The sequence below is a fragment of the Abramis brama genome (genome assembly GCF_963993115.1).
Source record: "Abramis brama genome assembly, chromosome: 3".
Lineage (NCBI taxonomy): Eukaryota > Metazoa > Chordata > Actinopteri > Cypriniformes > Leuciscidae > Abramis > Abramis brama.
The window spans coordinates 9,320,112-9,331,714 of NC_139965.1; the positions used below are offsets into that span (position 1 = coordinate 9,320,112).

General features: G+C 38.2%; 1 protein-coding gene and 1 long non-coding RNA gene across 6 annotated transcripts; both read right to left on the minus strand.

Annotated features, from left to right (window-relative positions):
- Positions 1-251: 251 nt before the first annotated feature.
- On the minus strand, positions 252-6,881 carry LOC311080050. Of its 5 annotated transcripts, none has more exons than XR_014605505.1 (6): positions 6,557-6,881; positions 6,398-6,454; positions 6,025-6,116; positions 5,254-5,334; positions 4,221-4,368; positions 252-352 (listed from the first exon to the last, which is right to left on the minus strand). It is a non-coding gene; the product is annotated as an uncharacterized lncRNA (long non-coding RNA). The 5 variants fall into 5 exon arrangements; XR_014605507.1 differs by adding an exon at positions 5,551-5,622 and having other exon boundaries at positions 6,398-6,881; XR_014605508.1 differs by adding an exon at positions 5,530-5,622 and having other exon boundaries at positions 6,398-6,881.
- An 846-nt stretch (positions 6,882-7,727) lies between these two features.
- On the minus strand, positions 7,728-11,393 carry LOC311080044 (GTPase IMAP family member 7-like). Its single transcript, XM_084109807.1, has 2 exons — positions 11,188-11,393; positions 7,728-10,206 (listed from the first exon to the last, which is right to left on the minus strand). The coding sequence occupies exons 1-2, from the start codon at positions 11,192-11,194 to the stop codon at positions 9,011-9,013; spliced, it is 1,203 nt and encodes a 400-aa protein (XP_083965933.1). The 5' UTR covers positions 11,195-11,393; the 3' UTR covers positions 7,728-9,010.
- Between the last annotated feature and the right edge of the window lie 210 nt (positions 11,394-11,603).

The window sequence follows — 11,603 nt, forward strand, 5'->3', positions numbered from 1 at the left end:
GAATTTCTTATGTCATTTTACTTCTCTAGTAAATGCTTCTTGATTTAAGAATTTTTAGATATTTGGACTGGAAACAACACAAAAATACTAAGTAAGAAAAGCATTTTTTTGCAGTGTAGGACTTGTCCCCCTCAATGTCTATGAACATATATACAGCCCTGGAGTTACTTGACTATCCAATATGAAAAAAGTAGGCTCTACTGACATTGAAAAATATCAATAACTGTCTCTAGTATAATGAACAGACACAATTCGAGTTAAGACATTTTAATGACACCAGAAAGAACTCCAGGAGAAAAGGGATCAAAAGGGTTCCTCAGCAACAATGTAGAGAAGGATTCTTCCTGGCAACCTGTAACAGAGTGAAAAATATTGAGAAAAAGCAGTTAGGACTAAAGCTAAGAATTGTCATTACACTGGATAATATAATTAAAAATCTAACAATCAAAGGTACATCAGCTGGCAAACCATTTAATAGTTTAATAGGTTTAATAGTTTATTTAAAGGGAATGATTGTGGTGGGTAGTTTGCTCAAACTATGGCAGCGATACAGCGAATAGTTGTTCTAAAAGACGGCGCCGTCCGCGGAGTGCTTTCAAAGGCCAGTGAAAGCATACTTTCAGTTAAGTTGTAAGTAGATGCTAACTGTTTCTCATGGGTTTGTATGGTATTTTAAACATTTACAGGGGTAAGTCTGTGATTTTATTGCCATCCGAATCCATAATGTCAGTGTTTTTTCTCACCCAACCCGCGTACATTTCTTAATTTCTTTTATAAAGAACACCTCTTTCTCACATAACGCAGTGAAGCAGCCCCTTCACGAGTGAATAATTGATTCTCGAGCCATCGATATCAGCAGATTCAGCAGCATCGCCACGGGCAGCACTGGGTAACGTCACACGTAAGAAGGAATATCTTTAGCAGCTTTCTAATGGCGCGTTTCCACCGAGCGGTACGGTACGGTACGGTACGGGTCGGTACCCTTTTATTTGCGTTTCCACTGCCAAAAGTTGAGAATGGTACCAAAAAGCCGAACCGTACCGTACCACTTTTTGGGTACCCTTCCGTTGGGGTACCTAGCACAGTGGTACGGTACTAAAAGGTGGAGCTAGACTCACTGCAGGACGTTGATTGGTTGACAGAGAATCGTCACTTGCGCGTGCTACGAGGGGAATGACAACATAAGAAGCGCCATTTTTTTATATACAGTTTAATATAATATACTGTTACTGTGTCACGAAATGTAATTTTAAGAGTTTTTCAGGCGAGAATGTAGTTGTTTAAAGCTCTAATCTGTGGTTTATTTATAAAGATGATTTGTTTTTCCCCGGTTGTGAGATCCATGCGATCAGCGGGCGCTCGGCGCTCATGTTTCCCGGCTGGATGAGCCTTTCCTCGGCTAAGTTAGTTCTTCTGACGTTCGCCGATGACTCCGACGGTAGTGGTTAAACATGAGATATAATTCATCTTGTGCAGACCTAACGGGCGATCTTTGGTCTCGTGAATATATAATTCGTTCCCTGTCAATCGTTTTGACTGAGGGCTAAGTTTAGTTTCATATTATAGGCTATTTGTATTTAACTTTACTGTTGTAATGTTAGACTAGCGCAGCATTTGGACATTTGACTGAATTGTTTGCTTTATTTCTTATTGTATAGCTTCTTGTACCTTTTACTTAAACTTTTATATTGGCTATTATTGATAAAACTGAAATTTTACAAAAAGAAATATGGTTTCTTGTCATTTTCTTATTACAAGATTATCACTGATGTTTATTGCAACATTTGTACAAATGCATATATTGCCTGTAATGTGTAATTTTTTTTATTATTTAAACGAAAAGAGGTAACGTTAGGGTTGTGTTTTAAATCGTTTTGTTATAAATAGAATAACGTATAACGTGCAGTGAATAATCAATATGCGTTGCGCATGAACCACATTTGTGTCCCTATAATGTTTAATTTATTTAAATGAAAACGAAAAGAGGCAGAGTAGTGTTTTATAACATATTTCGTTTTATTGTTGCTTAAATTTGTACATACAGAGTAACAGAGATAACCGGAGTAGCAGAGCGAGCTGAGTGACGCTTTTAAGAACGCGCTGTACCATGTGCATGTAGGAGTGAGTCGCACATGGCAAGTACAAACTTTGCGTACTTAATATTGAGAAAAGCCTAATGTCGGCGCTTGTCTTCTTGTGACAAACATGTCGAGGAGCAAGAACAAGATCTGCTGTATGTCATCCATTGTAGTTTACTATGTTCTTCTTCGCGCGAAAATTACGTCGATCGAAACACCACGCCTATCAAGTAAGGGTACTGTTGGCAGTGGAAACGCTAGCCAGATCATGGTTAACAGACCCGAACCGTACTGTACCGTACCGTACTGTACTGCTCAGTGGAAACGAGCCATAAGGTATGGTTCGGGGAACACGCCTATAAATGTTATACCTTTAGTTAAGTTATACCTTAAAGGGATAGTTCACTTTGAAATTAAATTTTGGTATGTTTTAGCTTACCTGAAGGGCATCCAAGATGTAGGTGTCTTTTTTTCCGCAGTAGTTTTAATTTTGATATTTTTAGGTCCAACCGTTCTTGTCTGTCAGTCATTTCATGCAGGTTTATGGATCCTTTCTCAAAGAGCATGCACAAAGTCCAAATTAAAACAATTCCCCATCGTCCAAATGAAACAATTCCCCATCGTAAGTACACTCTGATGGCCTAAGACACGAAACGAGCGGTATCTATACACTAGATGTCGCTATTGCAGTTCATTGGAACGAAACCGTAGCCAAGGCGACATCAGTGTATATATCTATACCCGCCCGCGCCGTCAGATCAGTTGGACGCGGCTTTGTTCAAGAGGTAACAACAATATAAATACTGTTCGTTTTCTCACACAAACCGCTCGTTTCGTGTCTTAGGCCATCAAAGTGTACTTAGGATGGGGAATTGTTTCATTTGGACGATGGGGAATTGTTTTAATTTAGACTTTGTGCATGCTCTTTGAGAAAGGATCCATAAACCTGCATGAAATGACTGACAGACAAGAACGGTTGGACCTAAAAATATCAAAATTAAAACTACTGCGGAAAAAGACACCTACATCTTGGATGCCCTTCAGGTAAGCTAAAACATACCAAAATTTAATTTCAAAGTGAACTATCCCTTTAAGAGTCTTCGTAGCACGCTAAGAGACAACGTTATCGGGAAACCCAGCCCAGGTGTTTATGAATGAGACACTGAAAATTAATTGGTTTTAAAAGTGTTTAAATTAATGATTCAATTGAGTATATTTTTTTTTAATAGACTGGAACATGTTATTCTGATGTATGTTATCGTGATCTCCATTTTAAACAAAACAAAAACGATTTTAAACCAAATAGATTCTCAGTTTATCCTGAATTAGGGGCCGTTCACATATCGCGTCTAAAAATGTGTGGAAAGTGCTCTCTCCTTTCTACAAGCACTTGCGCTCCCGTGGCGTCTGTCGTTGCTATGCAACCATGAACTGCGCTCTCCATGATGACGAGGAAGTATCAGCAAAGGATTAATTGATTTCTAGCCCTTGCATTAGCTTACTACTACTACTAAATATACTACTAGATATATTTATGGAGATGGGAAATAAAAACTCGCCCTGTACAGCTATGATCAGCTGTTCAGCCGAGTTTTCCATGTTGTTACGGAAAGGCCAAAGCTGATCGGTTAGTTTTTGTCACATGACCTGCGGTGCGCTTGTGGCATTCTGAAAAGTTGAGATGTTTTCATCTCGCTGTGGAAAAACGAGCACGCTGCATCGCATGCGCGTCACTTCTATTATGGTATTACCGGTGTTGTCACACTTTGACTACCTGGTGGGGAAATATCCGAACGTATGACTTACAGAAGGTACAATTAACTAAGAACGTTTCGGGAAACACGTATTAACGATAAGGTACAGCTTAAGGTATAACTTAGGAACGACGTAGCGTTATGAGGGTTTCGGGAAATCCAGCCATTATCCTAATTAATAACGTGTTTCCTGAAACGTTCTTAGTGTTGCGCTTTTATTGAGCAGGTCATGCAATAACATAAATTAGTTATTTACACCAATAATGTGATGCGGATGCTGGGCAATCTGGTGAGTTTTGGAGGTGGAGCATTGAAGAGAGGGGTGTGTTTGTTTGGGTTCATTCCAAATATCAACTATGTCCAACAGCGTTTTTGAAATATCGCTTACCCCATCTTAATATCTGGCAGTTTTGTGTCCATCTATAGTTGCCATCATCTGAAGTCTTCGTGAGTGTTTGCATCATCTGAAGTCTTCACAAGTGAGGCTGGATCCACACTGGATCTCGCTGTAATCTCTAGTGAACTTGCTGAGCATCCTGAGATAGAAACAGGGAAGCAACAGGAGAAAGATTAGCATAGCTGCAGTTCATATTATTTCAGGCAAAAGATGATCATGTGCACTTTTTACTATTTCATCACATATTAACTGTAAAACAAGATTATGAGATGTGTTAATTGAATGCTTGGCTAAAGAGTTGTGTCTTTAGTCTAGATTTAAATTGGGAGAGTGTGTCTGAGCCCCGAACATTATCAGGAAGGTTATTTATGAAAGTAAAAAAGTAGCAAAACTCGAGAGCATAAAGATGTGAATTTGAGAACTTGTCCCCTGTAAAATACAAGTCCAAAGTTGAATTTAGAGATTTGCACTCGCAGAACGTGACTTAACGCATAGACAGTGATATTAAAATAAATAAATGATAATTCTGTAAAACCATAATAATTAAAAATAGACTACTATGTACAGTTAAGCGTTTTCCTCACATAGAAAACTGGTAGAAAACCACTTTATGAGGTTTTTTAACATTAATATGAGTTCCCCTAGCCTGCCTATGGTCCCCCAGTGGCTAGAAATTGTGATAGGTGTAAACCAAGCCCTGGGTATCCTGCTACGCCTTTGAGAAAATGAAAGCCGGTAATAATCATAAATGTTTCTTGAGCGTCAAATCATCATATTAGAATGATTTCTGAAGGATCATATGAAGCTGTGATGCTGAAAATTCAGTTTTGATCACAGGAATTAATTACATTTTACAATATATTCACATAGAAAACAGTTATTTAAAATTTGTTATATTATTTCACAATATTATTGTTTTGAATGCTGTCTTGGTGAACATAAGAGACTTCTTTCAAAACATAATTTTTTTACCAACACAATTAGTGTATGTTTGACATTAGTGTATGTTTGAAGTTTTACTTACTAATCATATGGTTCATAGCGCCTTAGAGATGATCCGCCCAACTCTGCTACGGTGGAGGCCAGGGCATCAACATTGAAGGATCTAGAAACACAACAAACCATTTGTCACAGAGCCAACAATATTATTATATAATGCCAGGTTTATTACAAGTAAGAAGCTATAGCTAAGCTATATTATTATATATTATATTATATTATATTATATTAAGCTATATTATATATAAGCTACAGCAGAAGTGAAATGCTTTTCTGAGATGAGTTTCTGAATCTATTTGACCTGCATCTGGGCATGGAGTACCTATGGCCTGAGGGAAGTAGCTTGAACTGGCAGGACAAAGGATGACTAGGGTCAGCTGCCCTCTTTGCCACTCTGTTGGAGTAAATGTGTGAGAGAGGGGGAAAGATTGCCTGCAATCTTGCTACACGTCCTAACAATACTCTCTAATCATTTTTTTGTTTTTTTGTAGACAAGGAACCAAACCAGCAGATAAAACAGAAGGTTAAAACAGACTCAATAAAACAAGAATAAAACATTCTCATCAAAGTGGGGTCAATGTTAAAATTCCTGTCTACGGTAAAAATGCATTTGCTGCTGGGCTTTGGCACAAACAGCATCAGTGTATGATTCAAAACATAGCTTACTATCAATTATTGTGCCAAGGTACTTGTATTCTTGTATCTCAATAGGTTGGCCATCAATGATAGTGAGGGGAAAAGGGGGGGCTCTGTTTCCTAAAATCAATAATTAATTCTTTAGTTTTGGATTTCCTACCTGTATTTCCTACTTCTCCGGCAGCAGCTTTCTTCAGAAATGTTGAAGTCGTGGAGCTTTAATTCCCTCTGTTATGGGTTATTTTGTTGCTGCTGAAATCACAGAACATTTTTTTTATCAATATTTGTTTACCATTGAGCTAGTTTCAACCAATTTCCTCACTCCATGTAAGTGACGTCACCGATTAGGCCTATACGTTTATGTTTACGTTTGTGTAAAATAAATTAGCTCACTTCCAGGTAAAACCTTTACAAAAACCTCTCATATACACATAATAGGCGATTAAAAGCCCAAACTTTCATAAACAAAAGCTCAACCGAGTTAACATTAACTTAGCTTAACTTAGCTTAACTTAACGTAGCTGCTAACTTACCTCTTCTGAAAACGGTTGAGATGCTAACGGACTTTTTCCGAAGACACAAAACCATGTCTATAAAAGTAATTATTCAACATAAGCGTATCAATTACAAGTAAGAGAAGTGTCAAGAACAGTTGTGTGTATTATCCGTGTGATATTAGAGATTAATATCACCTGAAAGCAGTGAAAACAACAGCGAGAGAGAGGGAGATTTCCTGCTTACCAGTCGCAGTGGTCCCGCGGCGTTTCCATGGCAACTCTGCGCCGCGGCCGCTCCAGTGTTTGAAAGGGACTTGAAAGTTCACGCGCACAACGCGACATCGGCCTCCCGTATAGTGGGCCGACCTAAAGCCGACGTAACGGAGCTGGGAAATAGAGCACTGACTGACAAGAGATCTGTCTACACCAGGCCGACGCCTTTGCGATGTTATAGGGAGGAAGGCCGACGCTCGATGTTGGGCCAACGTCGGCCCGACGTACGTGTGCTATCTGGGATGTTACACATGCTATGTATTTTTACAAAGCTATGGTCATATTGCTATCATGCTAACATGACCTAAAAATAATATAATTTACAATTATAACTTTAATTGATAACTGAAATGAAATCAACCATCTGTAATATTTAATTATTAAAAGAGATAACGGAAGTAAAACATTTAGGACATTAAATCATATTCACATTAAATATGAATGTAATTTCTCTTGAATGTATACATTTCATCAGCACGTTAATCCATACAGAGCAAAATTTGACTCAAATATTAATTTGTTGCTTTTCTCCCTTTTCCTTGTGTGTAATCAGATCATTGTTTCTGCTACTGTATGTAAGTATAATATTCAAATCACTGTCTGATACATTTTCAGTTTTTGCATTGTAGATTTGTCATAGACATTTGAAAAAACTTTGTAAACCATATAACTATTTTCATAAACATTTTTTTAATGAGATGATCCTCACCCACTTAACAAATACTGTATTTGTCAGTACAGTGGTGTCATATGTAGCCTACATTCTCAGATGTTATTCTACATATTCATGAATACAAGTTTTAAACTGGGTTTGTATCATTCAAATGTTGTTTGTCTTCTCTCTTTTCAGTATTTATTGCCATCCAGTCCTGATTGCCGAATTGAGCTCTAACCCCAGTTAAGCAGAGCTGAACCAGTTGATCAAGGTCTTCAGGATCAGCAGAAACTACAGGAAGACTGGAGCTAAACTCTGCAGGACAGTGGTCCTCCATGACCAGGACTGGACAGCACTGCTGTAAGTAGGGTCGGGTATCGTTTGAATTTTAATGATTCCGATTCCTATTTCGATTCTGCTTATTGATTCCAATTAGGGAAAAAGTCTTATTGCAAAACATTTAATTGTAGCTGAATATCCTGAACAAAAATCAACAGGCTAAAGAACACTTTGACTGTGATTTAAAAATACCATAGAAAAACTAATATAAATTTCAAGTATTAGTAAAGACAAGTAAACACTCAGTAATAAAAATAAAAAAAAATAAAAAATAGCAACCGAAACAAATAGACACAACTGAACAACGATACGATTGAAATGAACAGTGTTTTAAGATTTTTAGTATTCATGTACAGAAACTGTAATTAAATGTAAATTAATACTGCACTTTATAAATAAAATATACATTCCAAATATAGTTACAAAAGTTATTCAGTCAAGAACGAGTGAATTTTCTCTTTGTCTTTTGTTGTTTGATTAGTGTTATTATAGAGATGACTGCTGTCACTTTAAGAGTTGCCCAGTATAGTTAGACACGCCTGCAGCACTGAAAACAGCGCGCGAGACAGCTCTTCACGCCCTTGAATGGTTTAAAAACACATTCGAACCCTGGTCCAACACACCTGAACCAGCTAATCGAGCTCTTTTGGTTCACTGACTAGAAAGTCATAAGCAGATGAGATTGATCAGGGCTGGACTAGGGATGCACCGAATCCAGGATTCAGCTTCAGATTTGGCCGAATATTGGGCTTTTTGACAGGGTTCGGTTTATACACACTCTGGGAACATCAGAGACTTATTTTACATCTTGTGAAAAGGGCATTATACAACCCCCTTAAAAACAAATCTCCATGCATTATTTAGATAAAAACGATAAAGCACATACAACAATGATAATATAATCTATTCCATAAATCACTAAAAACTGTTCCCTAATCAGTGGTATTGTCCCCCTCGTTTAACAGTTTGTGTTGATGTTTCTGTGCCACCTTCGCTGCACCTTTGGCATTCTCATTGTGATGCAGAGTCAGAGACGTTCGGATCCATTTGCAGTATTTATTAAGAATGGTCAAACAGGCAGTGGTCAGAGTACAGCGTAGACAATAACGGAGGGAATCCAAAAACATAAACAATACCAGGCAGAGGTCGAGGCAGGCAGCAATCCAGAATCAGAAACAGTAACAGGCAGAAGGTCAGGGCAGGCAGCAGACAAGGAAACGGGAGTCGATAAACAGTCACGGGTCAATACACGGAGAATCAATAACAGAGAGTAAACGCTTGGAAATGTTAGCCGGGGCAGAACAAGACTTCACAATGTGTGAGAGTCAGAAGGCAGTTTATATGGAGAGGAGAATTGGGAACACCTGTGCGGGTGATTAGACCTAGGTACGGGGCTTATGGGAAATGAAGTTCAATACTCTGGTGAAGGTGTTCTTTGATGAATGGAGAGAGCCACAGAGGTGCGATCTATGACACTCATAGTTGAGTTTGGCAGTGTTCTTTATTGTCTCACACACCGAATCGCCCTCGTCTGCTGCTTTGCATCCAGTAATTCCTCCTCCGATCGCTCCGGCTAAAGCTGCAACTCCAAAAGCAACACCTGTAGCTGCAGCGAGACCTGATCCAGCTAGTCCAACACCAGCTCCTGCAGCAACAATCCCAGCCTTCACCGCTGCTGCTCCTGCTGCTATTCCCGCTGCTCCGGCGGCTCCTGCTTCCGCTCCTGCTTTCACCACTCGGGGAATATTGGTGGCTATCAGTAAACTCACAACAGCTGCCACTGCGACAACGATGCCCAGAAAAGCACCGGATAGCGTCCCTGTGGTCACTCCCGCAAGCCGATTGAGAAGTTTTTTGTGCACAATCTTCTTCGCTAATTCTCGCTTCTCTTCTGGCAACAAATTGACCTCGTCTATGTTCTTCATCTCCTCTTGAATCTCTTCCTCCACTATCTGAAGCAGCTCATTGGTGTAGCAGCCGTTATTACTGTCCTTCAGCTTCTGTTCGATGGTCTCCAGCAGATTTTTCACCTGAACTCTGTTGCTCCTGTATCCCATTTTTCGCCTTTTCCAGTATTTACTGTCGATGACGTGACAGCGGCCTCCGCATTTATCAACCAGCTCCTGTAGCTTTGGACTCATCTTCACAAATTCCTTGATGGTTTGACCTTCCAGCTGTTCGCCGTGAGTGAATAAAACCACTGAATGATTAAAGGTGTCTTCTCCACAACACTCCATGATTTTGTCCACAATCTCCATTTCTTGTCCAGTGTATCTCCCGACCTTCAGGACGATAGTGAACATGTCTGGACCCGGAGAGCTTTCGATCAAGGATCTAATGATCTCGGATTTGATGGTCTCCTCATCCAGTACGGTGTCAAAGAGTCCAGGAGTGTCAATAACGGTGATCTTTCTGCCATCGACCTTCCGATCTCCACTGACGCATTCAGCCGTCACAGACTCAGGTGAAGCTTTACTCTTGAAGACTTGCTGTTGGAGAATCGTATTCCCGGCGCTGCTCTTGCCATCTCCGGTTTTCCCAAGAAGCACAATCCTTTTCTCAGGCTGAGACTCTGAAGCTGTTTGAGAAATATGTTGTTGTTAGTAAAGGAATTTACTATTCCAGTAAAAAAAAAAAAAAAAAAAAAAACTACAGATTAAAATGATTTCTTGAACATATAACCATAGTTAAAAACCAAGAAAGAAATATAACCAAGAAAAGAAGAAACAAAATCAGTCTTTTGATTATGCTCATGATTATGAGATAAAAGTTGAAATTATTACACACAAATCAAATGTCATAAGTATGCGATAAAAATCTAAATTGTCATACTTACTCATGATTATGCCATAAAATATCAAAATTATGTCATGCTAACTCAAGATTATGGCATAAAAAAAATGAATGAAACAGATACAATTTAAATTAAATTATTACATAAATAATGACATAAAAAGTAAATTGTGGTGAAAGAGATTGACATAAGTAATGTCATAAAATTAAAAATTGACATCTCTTATCTATTAAAAGTTGAGTATATGACATACTAAGTCACAATTGTAAAAAAAAATGATTACACATGCATTACAAAAGTTGTCAATCTCATAAAAGTTGAAATCAGCCATAAAAAGTCATATGTTCTAGTCTCAGAAGCTATTTGAAAAAAAATATGCTGTTGTTATTAAAAGGAATTATTGTTTTAATCAAATTTACAGACTTATATTGTCTTTTAAAGCATATAAAAACAACATTTAACCCCATTGATTTTCATTGTAGGGAAAATGTTAGACATTTTTCAAAATAAAGTCTCTTATGCTCAACAGCAGAAATAAAGTCCTACAGTTTTGAAACAAAATGTGGGTGAATAAATGATAATAGCATTTTCATTTCGGGGTGAGCTGTCCCCTTAAGAATGGTAGTGTGATCTGATTTTCTAAAGGTTAAAAACTAGTAGCTTTTATGTTAAATATAGAAACACTTGCTATAGTTCAAAGTCAAGGATCAATAAACACTTCAAAATCACGTTTTAGAATAATGAATTTTTAAAAGGTTTTCTTACCTCCCATGTTCTTGTCCTGTCTTCAACTGGGGTGCTTCAATGTATTAAAAGGTGTTGTATTAATTGTTTTCATCTATAATCTTATCCAGTTATGGTTCCTGGTGCTCTATATGATAAATTAAAAAAAGCTACTATAAACACAAATGTCATTGGAGGTGTATCAGAGAACAGCATGGAGAGTTTCACTGCTTAAAACACCTTTGAATGAGTCATTTGTCACCACAGATGAGCCACAGGAATAACCAGAATAACTAGTTCTCTGAATGTTTTCTGGAACCTCCTACTTTTACACACCCTCATTTACACAGCAAATTCCTTCAAAATCAAAGCCATGAAATGCTTACTGTGAGATAAACACATGGCAAACATTGTCGAGTTACTTCTTGGATTACACATGTCCTGCCTCTAACTCAAAA